General features: G+C 49.0%; 3 protein-coding genes across 3 annotated transcripts; all 3 read right to left on the bottom strand.

The window, feature by feature from the left end:
• Positions 1-418: 418 nt before the first annotated feature.
• LOC138925245 (proline-rich protein 23D1-like) lies at positions 419-2,783 on the bottom strand. Its single transcript, XM_070275006.1, has 4 exons — positions 2,707-2,783; positions 1,643-1,710; positions 1,334-1,401; positions 419-1,072 (listed from the first exon to the last, which is right to left on the bottom strand). Exons 1-4 carry the CDS (start codon positions 2,781-2,783, stop codon positions 419-421), a joined length of 867 nt encoding a protein of 288 aa, XP_070131107.1.
• Positions 2,784-5,109: 2,326 nt separating this feature from the next.
• LOC138925244 (proline-rich protein 23D1-like) lies at positions 5,110-5,796 on the bottom strand. Its single transcript, XM_070275005.1, has 2 exons — positions 5,774-5,796; positions 5,110-5,698 (listed from the first exon to the last, which is right to left on the bottom strand). The coding sequence occupies exons 1-2, from the start codon at positions 5,794-5,796 to the stop codon at positions 5,110-5,112; spliced, it is 612 nt and encodes a 203-aa protein (XP_070131106.1).
• An 18,348-nt stretch (positions 5,797-24,144) lies between these two features.
• LOC100064420 (actin-like protein 9) lies at positions 24,145-25,564 on the bottom strand. The gene has a single exon (XM_014741620.3). The coding sequence runs from the start codon at positions 25,445-25,447 to the stop codon at positions 24,197-24,199; it is 1,251 nt and encodes a 416-aa protein (XP_014597106.3). The 5' UTR covers positions 25,448-25,564; the 3' UTR covers positions 24,145-24,196.
• Between the last annotated feature and the right edge of the window lie 65 nt (positions 25,565-25,629).

The raw sequence follows: 25,629 nt of genomic DNA, 5'->3' as shown, positions 1-25,629 counted from the left end.
GTGATGCGGGCGGAGCACGCTTTCAGGTGCTTTGGGAGACCCTCTCTGGGGAGGCGCGCGCTCCAGGCTTTGGCGTGCTTTCTTCTAGGGTCTTGGGTGTGGTTCCTCGCAGAGGACCCTGACCAGATGTGCCCTCTTCTGGATGTCGGAGTCCTTCGCGGCAGGAGGGATTGGCAGCTCTTTTCTCCCCACCCTCCCGGTGCTCTCTTCCGCCTGTCCGGAGCCCCTGTGGCAGAGCCCGGGTCTGGGGGAGAGGTCCCTGGCGGCCTCCGCTCCCGCCTGGAGCGCCAGCCGCCCGCGCGGTGTTCCCGGCAGAGAGTGATCCCGCCTCAGGGAGACACCCTAGAAGGAGCAGGCGTCCGCGGCTCCCGAACGGCGGGCGCCAATTCTTGCGCGTGGGGTGGGCGCTCGCGGCCGGTCAATCCCCTCGGAAGAGACGCCTGCGGGCCTTGGCGGGGGGCCTGCGACGGGGCGGCGCGCGGCAGCTTCTGGGCGGCGGACTGGGACTCGGGGAGGGAGGCAGAGGTCTGAGCTCCGAGCTGGGCGGGGGCCCCAGGCCGCGGAGGTCCAGGCTGAACTCGGCCGGCAGAGGGCGCAGCCCGGCCCTGGGCTCGGGCGGGAGCCCGCAGCCCTGGCGGGCAGGGGCCCCGCGGAGAGCTTGGAGGAGGAGGGTGTGCGGGGAGGAGGGGCTGAGGCCCGGGACTCCGCCGGCCCAGGGTCCCGCGGGGGGCCGGCAGCCTCGCCTAGCCTCCCCGTCCTCTGGCGCGGGGGGCGCTCCGCTGGGCTCCGCTCTCTGGGCGCAAAGGGATCCGTCTTGCACGTTGATGGCCCAGGCGGCCTGGGTCGGGCCGGGCCAGAGCCAGCGCGCGTGGGCAGGGAACCACAGAGCCTCGGAAGAGCTCAGGACGCGCGCAGGGACGACGACGAGCGCCAGGTTGCCGAGCGTGAGCTGCAGGGCTGCGTGGGGGGCCAGGACCAGGACTTCCGCACCCAGGCGCAGCTCAAGGGCTGTTCCCGGCTCCAGGACCACCACGACCATCTGCATCCTCTGCGTGCTGGGCGTCCGCGGCCCCTGCGGGAGGAAAGCTCTGAGTTCTCCAGCACCCAGGGGCCCTCCGAGAGGCCTCTTGGGGAGGGAGCTGCCAGCCGCCAGCCCCCGCCCCGTCCCCGAGGGAAACTCTGCCTGGCCACCTCCCCCCACCCCCCAGGCGGTGGAGGTCCTGCTCAGGCTGAGCGCCAGCTGGAGGGTCATCTGCGGGGCTTGGCTGGGGGCCTGGAGCCCGGGCAGCAGCGGCCCTCTGGCCAGCCTCCAGAGTCCCTCCCGCCCACTCACCTGGGCTGCTTCCGGGGCCCGCGCTGGAGCCGGGCAGGGAGCTCCTGGCACTGCGGCTGGCTCTGCCCCTGCGGAGAGAGCGGAGGGTGCGAGGTGAATGCTCTGCTCCCGCAGGGTGTTCTTGAGAGCAGAGGGCGTGAGCCGGGAGAGCCCCGGGACTCGGCCCAGACCGGCCGCGGGACGGGTGGCCGGAAGAACCGAGGAAGCCGCCCGGGACATTCCAGAGGAGGCAGCTGTTCCTTTCCGGAAGCCCTGGCACGCCTTCTCCCCAGCAGCCCACTCCTTCGAGAAAGCAGGAAAGCGCCTTACCTGTGCGGGGATCCTGCTCCGCCTGCCGCCTCCGTTTCGCCGCCTTCCGCGGGGCGGGGGTGGCCGAGCTGCAGGACAGGGAGGGACACGGTCAGACCTCGCACGCAGGAACCCGGGGTCCACTTCCCACACGCCTGAAAGCCCGCCTTCTCATCCCGCTCACGCGCCCACCCTGAGCCCCAGGGCCAAGGCACGCGTCCTTCCCTTCCAAGGAGAGCTGCTCCTCCCCGGGTGCTGCTTGCCTCCCGACACCCGCCTCTCCGCGTCCTCCCTCACCCCCTCGCTGGGGAAAGCCCCACCCCACCCCCCCCAAACCCCCAGGCCCCACCCCCCCAACCACCCCCAGCCCCAACCCCCCCCACTCCTCACCCCCCCCACCACCGCCAGCCCCCCTGCACCGCCGATAGGGAGGGAACCAGGGACGGTGCCCACGGGAAAGAGTGCCCTCTGGACGGGGCTCCTCCACAGGAGAAGGAGAGACATCTCCTCGGGCCTGAGCACTTTGCAGAAAGAGGTGCCCGCGCTCCACAGGGGACAGTCCTGTCTGCCCCCGGATTCCACGCGCGGTGCTGAGGGCCAGAAGAAAAACAGCGGACACGGAGGGAACCCTCCCCCGTCCGGGTGAGACGGTGGTGGAACCCTCGGATCCTCTGCTCCCCTCTCCCTTCCCGCAGAGGAGGGAGACGACCCCACAGAGAGTGTGTCGGCATGGGGAATTGTAAGGCCGGAGCACAGGAAGAGAGCAAGGAGGGAGCAAACCCGAGACGCGTCTCCTGAGGGCTCCTCCCAACCTCCCCACCCCGAAGGGATTCCTCTGGACATAGCGATTCTCCCTTTCCTCAGCTTCCAAATGCCCAGCCTCCTGGGAGGCCCGGCTTCTCCCTTCTCCTCTCCCCTGGTGCCATCCACTGAAACACGCACGCGCACACACACACACACAAACACACACACACACAAACACACACACACACACACACGGACACACACACACACACACACACACACACACCCCTAGGCACACAGAGGAGCCCGCCTCGTCCTCCCTCACACACGCCCCAACGTACCAGGTGTCTCCAACTCTGCGGCCCTTCGATTCTGTCCGGGACTCCCGCGGTCTCCTCGGGCGCCGGGAACCATCCATCGGGAAGGTGCTCCTGCCTCCTTTGTCCAAGCAAACCCTCGTCCCGGTGCTACGACCTGGAAATCGGAGCTGGCGGCTCACGGATCCCCTCTCTCTCCTGCGCGAGCAGTGTCCGTCCCAAAGCTGGGCACTCAGTTCTGGAGGAAGCGTTCCCGTGGCCTGAGGCGGTTGGAGGAGGGCAGGGACTGCTGGAGATCCGGGGGAAATGCCCGCAGCTGGGGTCAGCGGGGGCGGAGCCAGGGGGCTCTTCGTCGTCCAGGTCGGATGGGATTGGTTGGCCCTGGGCTCCAGAAGAGGAGGGGCCGGCCAGGGGGGGACGTGTGAGGAGGACTCCCGAGGAGGGCTGGCTTCAGAGTCCGCCCAATCCCTTCCAGATCCGTCCACTGGCCCCTCTCCCTGACTCCGCCCCCATCGTCCAGCCTTCGCCTGGCAGCCGTCTTCCCTGTCCGCTCGACCCTCTCCCTTCCTTGCAGCCAGGAAGTGCTTCACCTGACCTGTTTCTGGGGTCTTCTCAGGGTCAACCGGAAGGGTATTCTTCCGGGGGACCAATCAATGGATTTCTGGGAAGGCCGTCCCAGCGAGAGTTCTGCCAAACTAGGGAGCTTGGAAGAGAAGAAGAAAGGGGAGCCACATGCACGCCGGACCCGGGGGGACTCTCTGGCTTGAGTCCCAGCCCGCTTGCCGACCAGGCGGGGCTCTGAGTTCCTTTCCTGGGAGCCGGAGCCTCGAGGGAGGAGTCCTTTCACTAGGCAATCGCTTGCCCTTTGAGAACTTCGGAGGGGAATTTGGGGCTGAGCTCAGGCAGACTTTACGGGGATTTGTGAACGTGCCTCTGCGAATGTCTGTGTTACATAGGAGTTTGTGTGTGTGTGTGTTTGTGTGTGTTGGCGGGGGGGAGGCGTGCGTGAGGGCGTGCGCGGGGAGCTCGCATCTGTGTGCCTTTTGCGGGGTTGGCGCAGCTTCCTTCTCCTTTGGAAATCCACCCCCTCCCCTCTTGCCGGCTTTCCTCTCCTCGTGTGTGTTCTGCCAAATCTGATGGAAACAGAACAGCGCCCCCACGTGCTTCCAAGTTGTCGAGCCAACAGACGTGAGAAATGATCACACCCCAAAATCAAGCACGTTTCGAGATCGATTTATTACACTCAAGTTCCAATAGGATCATGGGCACTGCCGTTTCCCCCCAGAATGAAGAGTCACGGTCACCTTTCTCTTCGTGGCAGGCTTGGAAAGCCAGTGTGGGTTTCACGGTTTCGGCGCATCCCGTCTGAAAGTGCCATTGGATGCGAGACCCTTGGTCTGTAGGGAGATGTCCTCGATCGCCTCTCGTAAGGTTCCCACAGCCCCGGTCGCCCAAACCGCCCTGAAAATCATCCCACACCTGGAGGGACTAGAAGCATTCAGAGGCGACTGACCGGGGTGGGCCATGGAATCGAGCGGAAAAAGCCCATCCTCTTGATCGCTGAGGGGCAGTGCCCTGGCCGGGGTGGGTCCCCTTCTCAGTCTCCACGCAACCCCGAAGGGCACGGGGGAGGTCACACCCCACCCTTGGCTGTATTGTGGAGACAGCTGCTGGCCACTCCGGCCTTCGGCGTCTCCCTGAACAGACCCGTTCGTGGCTCTCAAGCAGATCTCTCAGAGTGGGAGAGCCGGGTGGGATGAACGGGAAGCCTAGGATGAAGGAGTCGAGGAACTACACTCCATTTCAGCAAGTTGCCCCATTCTGGGCTCCCCGCCAGCAACGGGGGGTGGGGGGGCGGGGGAGAGTTCCAGCGGCTCCGCGTCCTGCCCAGCCTTCGGACAGGTCCATCGTGCTGTTCTCCTGGAGCCGTTCTCATGGCGGCAAGGTGTGCTAACGCCCCCCTCCCCCTACCCGGAGAGCTCCTGCGCCTTCCGCTCCCGCTCCAGGGCGTGATGCGGGCGGAGCACGCTTTCAGGTGCTTTGGGAGACCCTCTCTGGGGAGGCGCGCGCTCCAGGCTTTGGCGTGCTTTCTTCTAGGGTCTTGGGTGTGGTTCCTCGCAGAGGACCCTGACCAGATGTGCCCTCTTCTGGATGTCGGAGTCCTTCGCGGCAGGAGGGATTGGCAGCTCTTTTCTCCCCACCCTCCCGGTGCTCTCTTCCGCCTGTCCGGAGCCCCTGTGGCAGAGCCCGGGTCTGGGGGAGAGGTCCCTGGCGGCCTCCGCTCCCGCCTGGAGCGCCAGCCGCCCGCGCGGTGTTCCCGGCAGAGAGTGATCCCGCCTCAGGGAGACACCCTAGAAGGAGCAGGCGTCCGCGGCTCCCGAACGGCGGGCGCCAATTCTTGCGCGTGGGGTGGGCGCTCGCGGCCGGTCAATCCCCTCGGAAGAGACGCCTGCGGGCCTTGGCGGGGGGCCTGCGACGGGGCGGCGCGCGGCAGCTTCTGGGCGGCGGACTGGGACTCGGGGAGGGAGGCAGAGGTCTGAGCTCCGAGCTGGGCGGGGGCCCCAGGCCGCGGAGGTCCAGGCTGAACTCGGCCGGCAGAGGGCGCAGCCCGGCCCTGGGCTCGGGCGGGAGCCCGCAGCCCTGGCGGGCAGGGGCCCCGCGGAGAGCTTGGAGGAGGAGGGTGTGCGGGGAGGAGGGGCTGAGGCCCGGGACTCCGCCGGCCCAGGGTCCCGCGGGGGGCCGGCAGCCTCGCCTAGCCTCCCCGTCCTCTGGCGCGGGGGGCGCTCCGCTGGGCTCCGCTCTCTGGGCGCAAAGGGATCCGTCTTGCACGTTGATGGCCCAGGCGGCCTGGGTCGGGCCGGGCCAGAGCCAGCGCGCGTGGGCAGGGAACCACAGAGCCTCGGAAGAGCTCAGGACGCGCGCAGGGACGACGACGAGCGCCAGGTTGCCGAGCGTGAGCTGCAGGGCTGCGTGAGGGGCCAGGACCAGGACTTCCGCACCCAGGCGCAGCTCAAGGCTGGAGCACAGGAAGAGAGCAAGGAGGGAGCAAACCCGAGATGCATCTCCTGAGGGCTCCTCCCAACCTCCCCACCCGGAAGGGATTCCTCTGGACATAGCGATTCTCCCTTTCCTCAGCTTCCAAATGCCAGCGGGGACGTTTGAGGAGGACTCCCGAGGAGGCCTTGCTTCAGAGTCCGCCCAATCCTTTCCAGATCCGTCCACTGGCCCCTCTCCCTGACTCCGTCCCCATGGTCCAGCTGTTGCCTGGCAGGCGTCTTCCCTGTCTGCTCGACCCTCTCCCTTCCTTGCAGCCAGGGAGTGCTTCACCTGACTTGTTTCTGGGGTCTTCTCAGGGTCAACCGGAAGGGTATTCTTCCGGGGGACCAATCAATGGATTTCTGGGAAGGCCATCCCAGCGCGAGTTCTCCCCAACTAGGGAGCTTCGAAGAGAAGAAGAAAGGGGAGCCACGTGCACGCCGGACCCGGGGGGACTCTCTGTCTTGTGTCCCAGCCCGCTTCCCGACAAGGCGTGGCTCTGAGTTCCTTTCCTTGGAGCCTAGAGGGCCTGCGTGTGGGCGTGCGCGTGAGCTCGCATCTGTGTGCCTTTTGCTGGGTTGGCGCAGCTTTCTTCTCCTTTGGAAATTCACCCCCTCCCCTCTTGCCGGCTTTCGTCTCCTCGTGTGTGTCCTGCCAAATCTGATGAAAACAGAACAGCGCCCCCACGTGCTTCCCAGTTGTCGAGCCAACAGACGTAAGAAATGATGACACCCAAAACTCAAGCACGTTTCGATATCGATTTATTACACTCAAATTCCAATAGTTCCAGGCTGAACTGGGCTGGCATAGGGCGCCGCCCCGCCCTGGGTGTCAGGGACCCTGCCTAGAGCTTGGAGGAGGAGGGTATGCGGGGAGGAGGGGCTGAAGCCAGGGACTCTGTTGCCCCAGTGTCTTGCTTGGGGCTGGGATCCTGGCGGCTCTCCTGGTCCTCTTATGCAGGTGGTACTCCAGTATGCTCCGCTGTGTTGGTGCAAAGGGATCAGTCTTCCACGTTGATTCCCAAGTCTGTCTTGTTTTGGCTGGGCCAGATTCACTGCACATTGGCAGGTAAACAGAGAATTTTGTGTGAAATATTTCTGATTTTTTTCATCTTTTCTTTCCACAGATTTGAGAAACCTCTTTTCTGTATTTACATTATATATTTGTGCAAAATTAATACATTTATGTTTTCCCCCTTACTTGATCCCTCTCTAATTTAGAATGAGTGAATAGTCTTAGTTTGATGGCAATACTGTCATTTTCATAAGTTCTGTAATTATTACTTCTTTCTTATAACAGGAATGAATTGGAAATATTGGTTACATTACCAATGGTTTAACTCTAATATCATGTTTGAGATAGACCTTCATAAACTCAGATTCCATCATGCAACTGTCAGAAACAAATCTTAACTTTATGGACCAAATAAAGCCCCTTGTAAATTGGCCTGATACCTTGTTTACAGCGTTCCTAGCACCCTTACCAGATGAGTAAGTATTGTCTCTTCCTGGCAGGTGCAAGAACCTTAGGATATTTTGAGAAACCTCAAGAAAAGAAGAATTCAACCAAATTTATATGTATTGCAGGCAGAGTCTGATGGCAAGGCATTTGCTTGGCCTTCCTGGCTTGTAGAACCCTTTAAAGTTCAATCTGAGATTTCTTATTCAAAGTTCCAACAAAGAAGATTGAAAACAGTCTGTACACAGCTTCCAATCTTTAAGAAAAAGTGAAAAAGGAGAGAATGACTTGGAAAATTAAATAAAATAAAAGATCCTATACAATGTATTGCTATTCGTAGTATACTTTTGTAAACAAGTGGGCTATCCTTATTGAAACGAGTTATTTTGCAAACCAATTAGTCTTAATTCGCCTATATTCAGTAAAAATGAAGCTGATTTTAGAGATGAAAATTATTTTCCAGTAGGAAGTGTAATAGACATTCTAGTTCTATAAATTTTCTTTGAGGTTTTTGTTTTCTATCTGTAAGCTGGACTGTGTCTTGAATTCTGCCAGTTTCCTCAAATAGCGGGCTACAAATATGCAAATTAATGTTTTCAATTTTATCTATCCTTTTCATTTGGCATCATTGAGAACTGAAATCATTCTCTTTCCTGAAGCCTTGTAAACTGAAATTGAACAATGTGTTATAACCATGAGAGACGTCACCATGATAGCCCATGTTTAGACAATCTTCATGCCTGTTGCTGTATGAGCCTCTCGAAAAGAACTTCAACACCTGATGACATCATCAGAGACATTTCAAACTGCAAAAGATGCTTTGACTGTGACACCTGGAAATTTTCTTGACTGGCTGTACTCTGGGCTCAGAAACTGGTTTCAACAATTAAACTTTGCTTTTATTTCATTTCAATACAAATAACCCTAATTAGATACATTTTTACTTGCTTATAGGCTTAACTTTGGAAGTCTACCTGCATCACCACCTCCTGAAATGAATTTAACTAGACTGACCTATTGTCAGGAATAAGAAACTAGTGTTTCCTGAGGTATAACAATCTACCAACTCAGCTTCTGGACTGCTAAACTTCTTGAAGTTTCAAAGGCAGGAATGTGGGAGATCATATTGTGCCACCCCGAAATGTGTCTCTTTGGCTTGATTATGTTTAAGAACAAAAGACTCAGAAAGAAACTTTGATCTTCCCCCTAATCAGCAGGAAGTAGCTAGAGTTTCCATCACCCTAGTTCCCTCAAGATTAAGGAATGTACAAGTGAAAGAGGCAATTGAAACAGTACACAAATCATTTCCAGCAGAAACTAGTTTTGCTAGCTTTAAACACGTTACTGATTAATCCAACTTTGCTCAATAATAGAGATGAGAGCATGCACGTGCCAGGTGGGAACCCACAGATCCTAGACTACTCTGGAACGAAGAATCTTCAAAAATCTTACCATTGGGCCCTTTACAAAGTTAGAAGTCCTTCCATAAGGAAAATGTGTCTTCCAACCTCCCAAGTAGGTTGACTACCTTATATGGACTTGTTTGAGACTAGCCAATCAGCTTACATGGTCCCAGCGGCAGCTTAGTCACCCCTAACTCCTTAAATTTCACCCTGAACCTTGGGTCAGAGAGTCAGATTTGCGAGCCTTGCCTTCTGTCTCCTTGCCACTCGACCTAGCAATAATGCTCTTTCTTCTCTCTAAAGCTAACGCCAGGGCCAGCCCCATGGCCATGTGGTTAAGTTCACGTGCTTTGCTTCAGTGGCCCAGGGTTCACCTGTTTGGATCCTGAATGTGGACCTAGCACTGCTCATCAAGCCATGCTGAGGAGGCATCCCACTAGAACCTACGACCATGATATACAACTATGTACTGGGGAACTTTGGGGAGAAAAGGAACATGAAGATTGGCAACAGACATTAGCTCAGGGCCAATCTTTATAAACAACAACAAAAAAAAAACAGTAAAAGCCAGTGCCGTAGTGTTGGCTTCTATCCACATCAGGCAGTGAACCTTGCTCAGTAACACTGGGCATAATGTATTAAAAGAAACACAGAAGATGGAGATTGCTTAGAATACGTTTTATTTATTAAACATTCAACAGCCAATAACATTAGTTAATCAATCAAGTTTTATCTATATCTTTACTATGTTGTTTTCATTGGATTTTCTTACCTCCACTGATGTTTTAGGATGCCTAGTCCCAGAGCAGTTCAGAAAAACTGAAGGTAGAATTCTGTCACTAACTGGGTCTTTGTAACTGAATGGCATGGTTAAATTTTAGCAACTTATGGTTACCTTATAACATTTTAATCCCTGAAAATTGGAATTGGCTCTGGTCCTGCTGTCAAATGCACATTGCAATGCTATTGATTTTCCCCATTACATTATTCTAAATCATCTCATCAATCTATAGTTATTACCGCCACTATGAAATCAACTGTGAAGAAATGCCTAGAACAGTAATCCTCAATTGGGATCATTTTTGTTCCCAGGAGGCAATGTCTAAAGACATTTTTGGTTGTCATGATTGATGGGAGGGATGTTACTGGCAGCTAGTGGATAGAGGCCAGGATCACTACTCAACATCCTACAGTGAAAAATATGCCCTGACAGTGACCAAAAATAATCCAGCTCAAAAGTTCGATATTGCAGAGCTTGGGAAATAAGGCTGTAGGTGGAGGCATGGAACATTTGAGTTATCATTTCTGTCATTCTTACCTTCAAGAAGCTTATAATTCATGGAGGCATGATTTACAAACACACACATCATTTGTGAAACAGCACACAAAAGGTATGATAACTCATGTCATGCAGACCATGATAAAGTCAGTAAAGGAGATGGGATGCATTGATGGTTCGAATAAAAAGGGGGTTCTTGACAAATGAAGGAGCTGATTCTTGAAGATTGCAAAGGTGTAAGTTAGGCAGAAAAAAAAAAAAGAAAGAAGGTAGCCTTCATGTTGGGAGGAAGAAAAAGCGTTGAATAGAGAGGTCGAAGTCTGCCACGTCTAGAATATTTGGTTTGTTTATTCTGTCTTTTTGCAACTGTCTCATATCGGAGAATAACAGAAACATTAGTGGAACTTAAACACAAAGATTTGTTAACTTCCCATGAAGGCTGTGTTTTCTTTTCAGGAGCTAGTTCCCATAAGTTGCTATTTCTTACCCTGTGGTTTCAGCCCCCAGCCATCATATTTCCAGTTCCAGTTCAAGGAGATGCTAATTTTAGTTTTTGTTTTTAACATAATTGTCTTTTAAAAATATATTTAGAATATATTACCTGTCATTGTACCCTTCTGGAGTGAAGAGAGGATTTTCCTTTGAATTCACTCAATCCTTCTGTTGGAAAATGACCCGATAAAATTTTTCTACTTATTTTTTTTTAGCAGAAAGGAATTCTACTATAGTTACTGTACTGCACACTGCTTTTTCTCTCACGGCATATACATCTTGGAGGTCTTTTTATAAGAGCACATGGCAATATGTCATTTTAAAAACATGACTGCATATTATTTATTAGATTATATGGACCTATCAGAAATTGTGTAAACAGTCCTGATTGATTGAAACCTTGTTTTCATTACAAACAGTGCTGCAGTAAACATACTTGATGAATTTTTGTGAATGTGTCTGTTCTATTCAAATCTAATGCCAATTATCATATGTGAGAGTGCCCTTTAATTTAGATTGTTGTCTTTGGTTACAGCAAAGAACAAGTTCAAAATGCCAATCTGAAGAGACAACTAAGAAAATCATGATCCACTTGTTTCTTTCCATTTATTCTCATTCAACAAATTAGTAAACAATCAGCAAATTGATCAATTAAGGGACAACTGTTATAGACTTTTAATTAATACAGGCCCTGATTTCAGTTCCCCTACATTAAAGCCAGCATATATGGGGTTAAACCTAAAGAAAGACCAAACCCTTTTCCTGCTTCTTTAGTTACACTCATATGTAAATATCTGTTTCTTTAACCTTTGACTTCCTGAGTTTTACAACCACATAGAAGTTCCAAATTGTTAAAGGCCTCATGCTTGGTTCCCACTAAAGTTTTGGCTAATCACAAGTCCTTGAAGTTTATTACAGGGAAACTGATGTCCAGAGTATATCAAGAAACTGAAGCTTCCCAGAGCCCAACTCCTCGACTTCCTGGCACCGTAATCTACCATCAACCATGGAAGCCAACAACCAAGGACAGCCATCTGTGGATTCCTTTATCTCACCATCCCCTCTCCTTGCAAACAGCCTCACAAGGCCAAACACAGGCCAGTGGGAAAGTGCTGACCAGTAAGGTCACAGGCCACCCCCTCCCTACAAGCAGCCACATTCCTTGCTAACTTTTAAAACCCCTTACCTGCTTCTTAACAGGGAACCAGCTGTCCCTAAGGCATTAGCTAGCTGGCATTCCCTTCACCTGCCAAAGAAATTAAGAAAACTGTTTTTTCCCTTTTCACCCAAACCTCTGTTCTCATTATTTGAATTGGCACCGAGTTCAGAGACTGAACTTTCGATAACACAATGAGAGATAATGAAAGCCCTGTGCTGCCTTATTCCCAGGATTTTATCAGTCCTTTTTGTCCTTCAGCTACTGTTTTGTCCCTGCTGCTGCATCAAGGCAAAGCTTTGGTCATAGATTAAGCAGTGTAAGGGGCTCACAGTGACCTTGTGCCATACATGAAATGGCCCAACACACTCCACAGAGACTCAAGGAGATTAATGCTGCAGTTTTCCAGTGTTTGGTGGCTGGCAGGGATAAGCCAGGCTAGCCTGTCATATCTTTGAGTGTGGTAGCCTATTGGACCTGTAAATGTATTTACAGGTTTAGGGTAACATGTTTACACACTAAGTGCTCCTTTTTTCTCCATCCAACGCATCACAGCAAATAATTCAGGGTGATACAATATATTACATCACTTTGAATTTATGTATCATATCATCTTGTATTTATAAATTACACTTACAATATCCTTAGGCTAAATTCCTAGCAATGGAATTTTTAACTGAAAGGATGAGGTACATATTAAGTTTGGATAGTGAGTGCCAAATTGTTCTCCTGAAACAGGTTGTATTCTCTGCAAGTTTTATTGAAACAAATTTGAAATTGCATGATATAAAAAATCATTCTGGTGGCATGCATTTTGAAACCATGTGAATCTCCCTACATTTTCTATTTCCAGAGTAATCACAAGGTTGATGGGAAGATGGTCATGTAAAAGGACTGAACTCACCTCCTCCCAAGGACACAACAAAGGCACAGCTACCTGTGAAATAATTACCTCTGAGAGATCTGGAAATTCAATAAAAAGAACCCCCACAACAAGGGACAGCACTGACAGGGGTGGAAGAGGCAGAAATAAACCTCTGCTGAGGAGAAAATCACATCCTAGTCACAGTGCTTCATGGTTGGGAGCAATCTTAAAGGTATGAAGCTCTTCCCAGAGGAGCAGGCATGATCTGAGTGGGGGGATCTATGGCACAGTAGGCATCTCAGCCTTTAGATTCAGCACAACTGAGATGAGATCCCATAATAGCCAGATTAGCTGGCTTTCAAAACCAGTGGGAGATACCCTCAGGAAAACTATCAAACTTCAGAGAAAGAGAAACCTGCTCTTAAAGAAGCCATGCAGACATTCACCCATTCTGGAAAAAAAATGCAAAAACACCAAAAAGAAAAGTTCATAGTCCATTTGTAAAAGAGACTCACTGAGCTCTAAGTGCATCTCAGAGAGGCAGTAGGTGGCTTGGCCCAACCCTCCAGGGCCTGAGACACTGTCCACAACCATTATTGGGATCTAGTCCAGTCATGCTGACCTGGACACTAGCATCTGCCATTCGATTACTTCCTATTGCCTGTTAGTGCAGAGGTTTACCCTGCCCACAAAAACACAGATTTAGTCAAGTGCAGCCAGATCACATAACCCACCAAAGAGACTGGCCCTGCCTACCTGCAAGCCTGTGGTGAACTTGTGACCCTGCATGGGTGTGGTGTGTGGGACCTCAGCAGTGGAACAAGTGGGTCTGCCTTGGTGGCGAGTGTTTAGGGGGTGGGCCTGTGTTGGAAGAGTGTGTGGGACCACGGGCAATGGAGTGTGTCAGCTGCAGCAGACCCACGCCACTCACCATCTCAAACAGCCACACGGGGGATCTGCCCCATCATCCAATGTCTGAAATGATTGTGTGCTGTTGTCCCTGGGGGCAGCACACGCCATCTGTGCTCCTGAGAGAGCTGACGATGGTGATGTGCTGCAAGGAGCAGCAGTGGAAGCCTACAGAAACTGTGAGACCCTGAGGATAGCAACCAGCCACACTGGGGGCCTGATTCACTTAGCATTAGTTTTAAGGTATTACACCTTGAAGCCAGCTGTGCTGGGGCTTGTCCCACTCAATAAAGTGACCATTTAAGTCACACATGGCTGAGCTTTACAATGAGCCAGCCTGGGGGTCAGCATAGACTAACCATGCACCTGCAGCAAGAGCAAACCTGTCACAACAGAAGGGAACACACAGCCCACACAGGGGACACCCTTGGAGAATTTGGAACAGGTGATAAGAAGGAAGGACATTTCTGGGTCCCTTAAGGCATCTCTTTCATAAGGTCACATTTCAAACATCAGGAGATGTAGCTGACCTACTTAATACATAGATATAAGCACAGAGAAGTTGGCAAAATGAGGAGACAAAGGAATATCCTTCAAATAAGGGAAGAGGAGAAATCCTCAGAAAAATAACTAAATGAAACACAGATACACAACCTACCTGATAAAGAGTACAAACCAATAGGATACTCATTGATCTTGGGAGAAGAAGAGATGTGAACAGTGAGAACTTCAACAAAGAATTGGAAAACAAAGAAAAGAACCAATCAGAATGGAAGAATACAATAGTGGAAATGAAAAATTAACTAGAGGAAATCAACAGCAAAGTAGATGACACAAAGAACAGATCAGTGATCTGGATGACAGAGTACAGGAAATCACCCAAGCTGGACAGAAAAAAGCAAAAAAATTAAAATAATGAGGACAGTCTAAGGGACCTCTGGGACAAAATGAAGTGTTTAACATCTAACATCTTTATTATAGGTGTCCCAGAAAGAGAAGAGACAAATAGGGAGAAAGATATTTGAGGAAATAATAGCTGAAAACTTCCCTAAACTGAGGAATGAAATGGGCATTCAGGTAAAGAAACACAGACAGCAACAAATAAGATGAATCCAAAGATGCCCACACCAAGACATATTTTAAGTCAAATGTCAAGAATTAAAGATAAAGAGAGAATCTTAAAAGCCGCAAGAGAAAGACAAGTTACATACAAAGGAAACCCCATAAGGCTATCAGCTGACTTCTCAGCAGAAACTTTGCGGGACAGAAGGGCGTGACATGATATATTCAAAGTGCTGAGAGGAAAAGAAAAAAAAAACAGCCAAGAATACTCTAACTGGCAATGTTATCATTCAGAATGGATGTTTTCCAAACAAGCAAAAACTATAGGAGTTTCGCCACTGAGCTGACCTTACAAGAATTGTTAAAGGGATTTATTTAAGTGGGAAAAGAAAAGAACACAAATAGGAATAAGAAAATTTATCTAAGAAAAAAAATCACTGGTAAAGGGAAATATACAGAAAGGTAGTGGATCGACAACCTATAAAGGTAGTATTGAAGGTCAAAAGAAAAAATACCAAAAGTATCTATCTCCATGATAAGAGGTTAAGTGATATACAGACAAAAAAGAGATTTTTAAACATGATTTCAAAAATATAAAATGTGGGGGCAGGGGAGTAAAAGGGTAACACTCTTAGTAATAGCTCAAACTTAGATAATCAACTTAATATAGATTACTATTTACATAGGTTATTATATATGAACCTCATGGTAATCACAAATAAGAAACCTACAATACACACACAAAAAGTGAAGAGAAAGAAACCCAAACAAATACCAAAAACATCAAATCAGAAGCGAAGAGAGCAAGAGAAGAACAAAGAAGAACCACTAAAACATCCAGAATAAAAGTAACAAAATGGCAATAAATGCACACTTATCAATAGCTACTTTAAATGTCAATGGACTAAATGTTCTAATCAAAAGGCACAGGGTGGCTGAATGGGTAAGAAAGCAGGACCCATATATATTCTGCACACAGACATAATTAAGACCTAACAAAACTCACAAACTGGAAGTGAAGGGATGGAAAAAGATACTCCACGCAAATGGAAATGAAAAGAAAGCTGGAGCACCTTTGCTTCTATCAGACAAAATAAACTTTAAAATAAATCTGAAACAATAGACAAAGAACGATACTACATAATGATCAAGGGAACAATCCAACAAGAGGACACAACACTTGTAACATCTATGCACTCAACATAGGAGCACCTAAATATATAATGTAATTATGAACAGACATAAAAGGACAAACTCACAGTGGCACAGTAATAGTAGGAAACTTTAACACTCTACTCAGATCATTGGAAAGATCATCTTAGCAGAAGATCAATAAAGAGACATTGGCCTTAAATGATACGTTAGACCAGATGTGCTTAGTATATGAACACAGAACATTCCATCCCCAAACTGCAGAACACACATTCTTTTTGAATGTACATGGAGTGTTCTCCAAAATAGATCATATATTAGGCCACAAAGCAAGTCTCAACAAATTTAAGGAGATTAAAATAATACAAACCATCGCTTCTGAGCACATAGCTATAAATTAGAAATCAACCACAAGAAGAAAACTGGAAAAGCCAGAAATTTGCAGAGATTAAACAAAATGCTACCAAACAACTACTGAGTCAAGGAAGAAATAAGAAAATCTGTACATAAAAGAAAATGAAAATGTGACATGCCAAATTTTATAGGATACAGTAAAAGTGGTACTAAGAGGGAAGTTTATAGCAATATAGGCTTATCTCAACAAATAAGAAAAATCTCAACTAAAGAAGCTAATTGTGCACCTAAAAGAACTAGAAAAAGAAGAACAAATAAAGCCCAAAATCAGTAGAAGAAAGGAAATAATAAAAATCAGACTTGAAATAAATGAGAGACTAGAAAAAAAGGGATAAATCAATGAAAGTAAGAGCTAGTTCTATGAAAGATAAAAGAAATTGACAACCTTTAGCTAGTCTCACCAAGAAAAAGGAGAGAATGCTCAAATAATAAAATCAGAAATGAAAGAGGAGAATTTATAACAGAAACTTCAGAAATAGAAAAAATTATAAGAGAATACTATTAAAAGCTATACACCAACAAATTGGATATCTAGAAGAAATGGATAAGTTCTTAGAATCATGCAAACTTCCAAAACTGAATCAAGAAGAAATAGAGAATTTGAAGAGGCCAAGCACCAGTAAGGAAATCAAAACAGTAATCAAGAACCTCCCAAAAAATAAAACTCCAGGACCCTATGGCTTCCCTGGTGAATTCCACCAAACATTCAAAGAAGGCTTAAAACCTATCCTTCTCAAGGTCTTCCAAAATTTGAAGAGGAGGGGAAGCTTCCTAACTCATTCCACAAGGCCAACATTACCCAGCTACCAAAACCAGACAAGGGCAACAAGGAAAGAAAATTCCAGGCTAATATTGCTGATGAACATCAATGCAAAAATCCTCCACAAAATACTAGCAAATCAAATGCAACAATACAGGAAAAATCACACACCATGATCAAATGCGATATATTTCAGTGATGCAGCAATGGTTCACCATCTTCAGATCAATGAAGGTGATAAACCACATTAACAAAATGAAGAATAAAAATCACACGATCATCTCAATAGATGCAGAGAAAGCATTTGACAAGATACAGCATCCATTTACAATAAAAACTCAATAAAATGATCATAGAAGGAAAGCACCTCAACATAATAAAGGCCATATATGACAAACCCACAGCTAATATCATACTCAACAGAGAAAACCTGAAAGCTACTGCTTAAAGACAGGAACAAGACAAGGATGCCCACTTTCACCACTATTACTTAACATAGTATTGGAAGTCCTAGTCAGAACAATCAGGCAAAAAAAGAAAAAATCAGATCCAAATTGGAAAGGAAGAAATAAAACTGTGATTATTTGCAGATGGCACTATTTTATATATAGAAAATCCTAAAGAATCCACCAAAAAAACTATTAGAAATAATAAATGAGTAGAATAAAGTTGCAGGATGCAAAATCAACATCAGCTGCATTTCTATACACTTACAACAAAGTATCAGGAGGAGAAATGAAGAATACAATCCCATTTACAATTGCACCAAAAAGAAGTAAATACCTAGGAATAAATTTAACCAAAGAGGTGAAATAATTGTACACCGAAAACTATAAAACTTTGTTGAAAGAAAATGAAGACACAAATAAATGGAAAGACATTCCATGGTCATGAATTGGAAGAATTAACATAGTTAAAATGTCTATACTTCCTAAAGAAATCTATAGATTCACTGCAATCCATGTCAAATGTCCAATGACATTTTTCATTGAAATAGAGCAAAGAATCCTAAAATTTATATGGGACAACAAAGAACCCAAATAGCCAAAGCAATCCTGAGAAAAAAGAACAAAGCTGGAGATATTATGCTCCCTGATTTCAAAATATACTACAAAGCTATAGTAATCAAAACAGTATGGTACTGGCACCAAAACAGACAGACAGATCAATGGAACACAGTCAAGAGCCCAGAAATAAACCCACATTCTATGGACAGGTAATTTTCGACAAGGGAACCAAGAACATACAATGGAAGAAAGAAAGCCTCTTCCATGAATTTTGCTGGGAAAATTAGACAGCCACATGCAAAAGAATAAAAGTGGACCATTATCTTACACCATACACAAAAAATTAACTCAAAATGGATTACAGACTTGAATGTAAGACCTGAAATCATAAAACTCCTAGAAGAAAACATAGGCAGTACACTCCTTGACATTAAGTCTTAGCAGCGTATTTTCAAACGCAATGTCTGACCAGACAAGGGAAACAAAAGAAAAAAGTAAACAAATGGGACTACATCAAACTACAAAGCTCCTGCGCAGCAAAGGAAACCATTAACGAGAATAAAAGACAACCTAATAATTGGGAGAAGATATTTGATAATGGGTTAACATTCAAAATGTGTACAGAACTTGTGTATCTCAACAACAAAAAACCAAACAATTCAATTAAAAAATGGGCAAAGGATCTGAATGGACATCTTTCCAAAGAATATATACAGGTGGCCAACAGACAGATGAACCGATGTTCAACATCACTAATTAGGGAAATGCAAATCAAAACTACAATGAGATATCACCTCACACCAATCAGAATGACTATAATTAACAAGACAAAAAATAACAAGCACTAGAGAGAATGTGTAGAAAACGGAACTCTCATATGCTGCTGGTGGGAATGTAAATTGGTGCAGCCACTATGGAAAATGGGTATGGAGATTCCACAAAAAAATAAGAATAGGGCTACCATATGATCCAGCTATTCCACTGCTGGGTATTTATCCACAGAACATGCGAAAAACTAATGCATAAAGACATATGCACTCCTACCTTCATCACAACATTATTCACAATAATAAAGACTTGGAAACAACCTAAGTGCCCATCAAGGGATCAATCGCCAAAGATGTGGTGGTATATGTAGGCAATGGAATACTACTCAGCTATAAAAAAGATGCAATCTTGCCATTGGTGACAACATGGTTGGACCTTAAGGGTATTCTGCTAAGTGAAATAAGTCAGACAGAGAAAGCCAAATACCATATGATCTCACTCATAAATAGAAGATTACAACAACAACAACAACAAACGACATATAGATACAGAGATTGGATTGGTGGTTACCACATCGGAATGGGGGAGAGATGAGGGCAAAAGGGGTAACTGGGCAGATGTGTTTGGTGATGGATGGTAATTAGTCTTTGGATGTTGAACTTGATGTAGTCTACACAGAAATCAAAATATAATGATGTACACCTGAAATTTATATAATGTTATAAACCAATGTTACCTCAATTTAAAACAATGAAAAAAGCATTATTTATTACTTAATTTATTTTCTAAACTATCATTTGTCTTGATTTTGTTCAGGGTGATTTTTTTAACCTTGCAGATTTTTTTTTTCATACTTACGTGAAGTCAATTGTTTTAATCATTTCTTTTCTGTCATCTGAGCTTCGCATCATACTGTGAAGGGGGCTACCTTTGATACGATGGGAGGTGAGAAGGAGCATTCTGAGTAGAGGGACTAGCAGATGCAAAGGTCCTGAGGTAAGAAGGAGGCTAGGAATGTATATTAGTCAGGGTTCTCCAGAGAAACAGAACCTATAGGACATATATGTAGAGAGAAAGAGAGATTTATTTTAAGGAATTGGCTCACACAATTGAGGAGCCTGACAAGCCCAAAATCTGCAGGGTGGTCCCACAGCTGGAGACCCAGGAAGAGTTACAGTTCGAGTCTGAAGGCAGCCTGCTGGCAGAATTCCTCCTTCCTTGAGAGAGGTCAGTCTGTGGTCTCTTAAGGCCTTCGATTGATTAGATGAGGCCCACCCATGATGTGGGGTGTTATCTGTTTTCCTCAAAGCTTACAGAGTTAAACATTAGTCTTATCTAAAAGATACCTTCACAGTAACATCTAGACTAGTGTTTGACAAGCATCTGGGCGCCACAGCCCCATAGTTGATACACAAAATTAATCATCACAAGTCCACCTGTTGCCACCTTGGCATACATATATGTTAAAACATACTTAATTTGCAAATAAAGGCAATAACAAGATAATATTTCCACCTAATGTGATACAGCTATCCTACATGCAACTGAGAATGCACTAACCTTTTTCCTGGAAGAGGTGATAAAGTCCTTGAGTGATGTTTACAGTTCTTCACATTTTATAAGTTAAATTCTAAGACCTATTGTCAATACCTCTTATGTAGCAAGATATGAGTATAAGACAGGAAAGAAAACTAAGATATTTGCTTACTCTATATACATACATGCATATATGTATGTATACGTATGTAGTATGTATGCATGCACACAAACGTATTCATAATGAAACAAGGAAGAAATACTCGTGGTAATCACAATCTTCACTTCTGTAACTGGTCACGTGGTCATAGCTGGTAATTACAACTACCTTCCAAACCACACTTGGCACCAAAATCTCTCTCCGTGTGCTAGGGCTGCCACAACAAAATACCACAGACTGAGTGGCTTAAACAACCAAGTATTTTCTCACAATTCTAGAGGCTAGTTGTCCATGATCAAGGTGTTGGCAGGGTTGGTTTCTTCCGAGGCCTCTCTTCTTGGCTTGCAGACGGCTGTCTTCTCATTGTGTCCTCACACAGTCTTCCCTCTGTCTGTATTGTCTCTGCCATAACGTGCCCCTTTTATAAGGAAATCAGTCATACTGGATTAAGGCCCACCCTAATGACTTCATCTTAACTTAATCACATCTGTCAAGACTCGATTTCCAGATACAGTCACATTCTGAGGTCCTGGGGGTTAGGACTCCAACACAAGAATTTTGGAGGGACCCAATGTAGCCTGTAAAACACATGTGAGGACCAGAAAGGTGAGTGGTATGGCTGGGGTGAAGAGGGTGGGCAGGAAAGCCAAGGAGAAGTCTGGAGAGATTGGCAGAGGATTCAGGGCTGTGGTGAGAATTTGGGTTTTCTTTTACACACAATGGAAAGCCACTAGAGTGTTCTAAACTATGTTTTGCAAAAATCCTCTGCAAGAGTCTTATGGAGGGTAAGATGGGTGATTGGGGCACCAAGGAAGAGCCCCTACAATCTTCCAGGTGAGCAATGAAGGGGCCTGGGCTGGGGTAGGAAGGATGGAGCGAGCTGGATGGGTTTTTGGAAGCATTAGAAGGAAAGGACTTGTGGGTCAGTGTGTGAAACAGATACCAGCCACTTGGAAGTCGATGGAAGAAATGTTTCTAGAAAAGGGACTGACCAACCCACATTCTCCATCAGAGCTTTCAAGGAGGGTCTGGTAGGCAGAGACCCAATTGCTACTCACTGCGATTTCCTTAGACTTCAGCACAGTGTCAGGCACATAGTGGTTGGTCAATGAATGTTTGTGGAATGAATGCATGAATGACTTAAAACCAGAAGTGGAAGAAATTGGGCGCGGTGGGCTTACGAGATAGTAGACTTCGGGGGTGTGTTCGGAAATGACTGGGGGTATCAGGGTCTCTGCTGCTCTCAGTGCTCCACGTCGGGGGTGGCTGGCAGAGAGTGTAGACAGAAGTTTACCCATGACTCCTGGGAGGAGGTGAGATTTGTAATAACAGACTGGAGGTAGTGAACTCCCCATCCCTGAGAGTGTGCAAATGGGAGGGGTGCATTTTTGGAGGGTTGTAGAGGAAATTTCTGTCCCAGGGAAGGTTTGGAGATGGGGGAGGCTTAGTCTGGTCTAAGGTGAAAGCCCTTTGGGTTTCCCAGCAACCCAACGTTGGTAGAGGTTTCTGCATCCTCCTCATTTCCTGTGGCATCTGAGACTCGCCCTATCCCACATCCCTTCTCTGTGTGTGTGTGATTGGCAGTGCCCTGACACTGCAGTGTAGGGTGGGCCTCACTTGAGGTCTGGGACACAGTCACTATGGTTTTAAATTCCAGGCAGCCATCAGCACCTCGGTCTTGGAGTTGCTGCCCCCTAGTGGGAAAAATAAGGAGTTCCCCTTCACCACTTGGTAATCTCTTGAGGGGGTCTTGCTGATTGTACAAGTTGGGTAAGTGAGGGTGGTGAAGCAAAGGGGATCCAACCTGCATGTTTGTGATCTGGGGATCTTGGCCTGTCTGAAGGGCTGTCCCATCAGCCGAGGACCACTGGCTGGTCCAGGATGAGGTGGGAGCCACTGCCCAGTCCCCAGGACACAGTGGGACAGGGTGGGTGGGGGTAGACAAGGCCTTCACCCACCCTCATTGTCTGATGGCGGATGAAGGGATGGGTGCGGTGGGTTCAATGCTCTGCAAATAAGTGAGTTTCCACTCTGGAAAATTCCTGCATAAGAATGATGCTGACAGGTGACTCAGAGACACACAGAAAGACTCAGGGAGAGGTAGAGATGGAGAGAGACTGTGAGAGATACTTAATAAACATTGACTGATTGAAGGAATGAGTGATTCCTGGACCGAAAGAGGAGAGGACCCAGCGTTCACACGGATAAGCTCTGGCAGCTTGTGCTTATTTTGTTGATAAGCTGGGAGGACATGTCCTGGGAGGATTGCTGGGGGTCTTGATGTTCATTGGGCTGGATGACAGCATGAATGCAGAGGTCCTGCCTCCATCAAGGACCCAGGGTAGGTGAGGATGACGACAGCGGGAGGAGAGGGGACCCAGGGTGCCCTGTGGGGAGGAGAACAAAGTTCCCTGTGCTGAGAGGCTGGGCTCCCATTCCAGGCCCCTGCGGGGACAGGGTGGGGCAGGAGACACCTCATAGGGCATCCTCAGGGCAGGTCCCAGGGCGAGCCCCGGCGTAGCGTTGCAGGAATAGGCTGAGAGAGGTCTGGGGAGATGCAATGAACTACTAGCATAATAGAGGGATATTTGATGGACAGCCCAAGAAGTTGGCCTCTGGGGACCTTTGTGGTGGGTCACAGGAGAGACCCAGTGTTCAGGTGAAGCCCCCACCTAGGATGTCTTCCCCAGGGTCACCATGTGCTGGGCAGCCCTTGGGAACGTCACTGCTCATTGGTGTCTCAACTAAAGGGATGGGGCCTGGGGGTGGGTTCCTGGGAGTCTGAAAACTAAAGTAGAGCATCCTGGGGGTTCATCATGGGGAGACCCCGGAGAGCGTCTTTGGGGAAGGGAGTTGGGGGATCAGAACATAGAGGAGGGACCTAGGGAATCAATGGGGTCATCATAGGATCATCCTTGGGCCCAGAGCCTTCCTAGGAGGACTCCAGGACCTGAGGAATGGAGTCAGGAGGTACACTGTGAGAGAGACCATGCAGGAGTATTTCTGGGGGGATGAAGAGCAAGGAGGTAAGCTGAGAGTAGTGGGGGCCATCATGGGGTTTGGGGTTTCAGAACCTATTGATTTTGGGGGGTACAGATGCAGGATGGGTTGTGGGAGCCCCTGGATGGAAGGAAGGAGTCTGGGGGAGAAATTATGTGGGGACAATAGAGTTTGGGGGAGGGGAGGAACTTGGGGCATGAGCTTTGGACACTACGGGGTCCTTTAGCAGGCCACCCTTGGGCGGACACTTGAGGGTCAGAACTTGGATCTTTGTGGTGGATGTTGGAGTTGGGCACTTGTGGGGAGGATTCTGGAGTGCTCAGCACATCAGGGTTCAGGAGAACTTTGGATAATCAGAAGAGGGAAAATCAATGAAGGGGTGGATTTTGGGGGCTCAGAACCAGGGATGTCTTGGTAAGTAGATCTTGGGGGTGTGTTTGGGGGGATTAGATGTTTGGGGCAGATTATAAGAGTGAACTTAGGTGTTGGAACACTCATGGAAAAATTCTCAGGGGTAGGGGGTGGTTGGAGTGCCCGGTGCAGTTTCTTTGGAGAGGGATGAGTTATGGGGGTTGGTTGAGGGTCCTTGAGGGATATAGCAAGGGGCTGAATTGGGGGGTTTAGAGCCCAGGGGATGGGGGGGCTGTATAAAGAGCAATAGATCATGGAAGTAGGCTGAGAGGTCAGAATCTGGGGATGTCTTGGGGGTGGGAATGGGTGAAGCCCCATTCTGAGAGTGCCCTGGGGGACACACATCATGGGAGATGGTTTGACAGGGTGAGGACGTGGTGGTGTGTTGGGCCTTGATGATGGAGGAGGTGAGTTTAGAGAATCAGAACTGGGGTGTCTCTGGGGACGATCACAGGGGGTGAGTTAGGGCAGAACCAGGGATGCCCTGGGAGGCAGATCTCCTTGGGGTGGGTCTGTGGGGTCAGAATAAGGTGAGTCTGGGTGGGTCCAGGAGTGGACCACTCCAGCGCTGAGGGAAGGCAGGACAGAGCCGGCTGGGTACCGCAAGCTTTACTGCCCACAACACTGCCCCAACCGCTGCTCAGCATCAGTAGCATTTGCGGTACACGATGTGGGGCCCCTGCTCCTCGTACTCCTCCCGCAGGACCCAGCAGGACTGGAAGGCATGCAATGAGGCCAGGATGGAGCCCCCGATCCACACCGAGAAGTTCCTGCTGGGCTGGGCCTTCACCACCACGTGGGCCTCACGGGGCAGACTGTGCAACAGCTCAGCGCGGAAGCGGCCCTCGAACCCCTGGAAGAGTGAGGAGCCCCCGCAGAGCAGCACGTTCTGGGCCACATCCGCCTGCAACTCCAGGGGCACCTTGAGAAGACTCTGTGTGGCCATGGTAGGGACCCCCACAGGCGACAGCCCTGGGATCGCGGGGGTGCTGAACAGCAGCTCCGGGCACTGGAACAGCTCTTTGCCCAGCGTTACCGTCCGCCCATCGGGCAGCTTCAGGGTCTGCTGGTATTCCTGCTCCGGCCGGGCCTGCTCCTTGAGCAAGTCGGCAGCCACGTAGCAGTAGCGATGCTTAATGGTCTCCACCGTGTCCAGGTCCTGCTGCCCGAGCGGCAAGCCGGAGCCCAGCAGCATCTCCGCCAGGAAGGCGGTCAGGTGGGTGCCCGCCAGGTCCAGGCGCTGTGCGGCGTGGGGCAGGTTGTAGCCCTGGAAGACAGGTACCGTGTAGGTGACCCCGTGGCCCGTGTCCACCAGCAGCCCACTGACCTGCCCGTGTGCGTAGACGGACAGCACCGACTGGGAAGCCACGTACATGGCGGGGGAGCACAGAGACTCGAAGACCACCTCCACCAGCTTCTCACGGTTGGTGCTGGGGCTGAAGGGCGGGTCGGAGAACAGCAGCGGGTGGTCCTGGGTTTCCACGCGGAGGTCGTGCTCAAGCACGTGGCGCCAGATGAGCTCAGCCGCGTTCCAGTCCACCAAGATGCCGTTCCGAACAGGCTGCACCAGCGTCAGCTCCGGGCTCATGCGGGCGGCCTCGCCGATGAACGTCTCCAGCACTTGCTGCCCGGTGCTGGCCAGCTTCTGGGGCTGGCAGCCCACGATGGTGGCCACAGTGTAGATGGGCCGAGTCTGCCCTGCGAAACCCATCTTACAGGTGCCTGTGCCCATGTCGATGACCACTGCTCCAGTCTTTGGTGGCAACTTGTCTCCCACCATGTTGGGGGGGTCCTGCTGCAGGTTCTTGCTCCCTGGGATTGAGCCAGGGTTCAGGCCAGGCCTGGGGGCCTCTGGAGAAGACTGAGGCTCCAAGGGGTTGGAGTGATTTGCATCCATGGCTGCAAGTGGCTGGGTGGGTGGCTTGGCAAGGCTGACTACTTTCCTCTGGGGTGCAGCGTTGTGGGGAGAAAAGGTGAGACTGGGCCAGTGGCCGGCACAGGCAGAGAGGGAGAGGGGGCCGGCCAGTGACCTATGACATCACTTTTCCCTGCTGCCACCTTTAGAAGACATCACAATGC

The sequence above is a fragment of the Equus caballus genome, chromosome 7 (assembly GCF_041296265.1).
Source record: "Equus caballus isolate H_3958 breed thoroughbred chromosome 7, TB-T2T, whole genome shotgun sequence".
NCBI lineage: Eukaryota > Metazoa > Chordata > Mammalia > Perissodactyla > Equidae > Equus > Equus caballus.
Note: the sequence above shows the minus strand (reverse complement) of the source record. Positions and strands in the feature narration are given on the sequence as shown.

Excerpts from the sequence above, each read along its gene's own strand:
- LOC138925245 (XM_070275006.1), bottom strand. The coding sequence starts at position 2,783 with ATGGATGGTTCCCGGCGCCCGAGGAGACCGCGGGAGTCCCGGACAGAA. Across the intron at positions 1,711-2,706 it reads CGCAGAGTTGGAGACACCTG|CTCGGCCACCCCCGCCCCGC; the intron begins GTACGTTGGGGC and ends CCTGTCCTGCAG. Across the intron at positions 1,073-1,333 it reads GGGCCCCGGAAGCAGCCCAG|GGGCCGCGGACGCCCAGCAC; the intron begins GTGAGTGGGCGG and ends TTCCTCCCGCAG.
- LOC138925244 (XM_070275005.1), bottom strand. The coding sequence starts at position 5,796 with ATGTCCAGAGGAATCCCTTCCGG. Across the intron at positions 5,699-5,773 it reads TCCAGAGGAATCCCTTCCGG|CCTTGAGCTGCGCCTGGGTG; the intron begins GTGGGGAGGTTG and ends CCTGTGCTCCAG.
- LOC100064420 (XM_014741620.3), bottom strand. The coding sequence starts at position 25,447 with ATGGATGCAAATCACTCCAACCCCTTGGAGCCTCAGTCTTCTCCAGAG.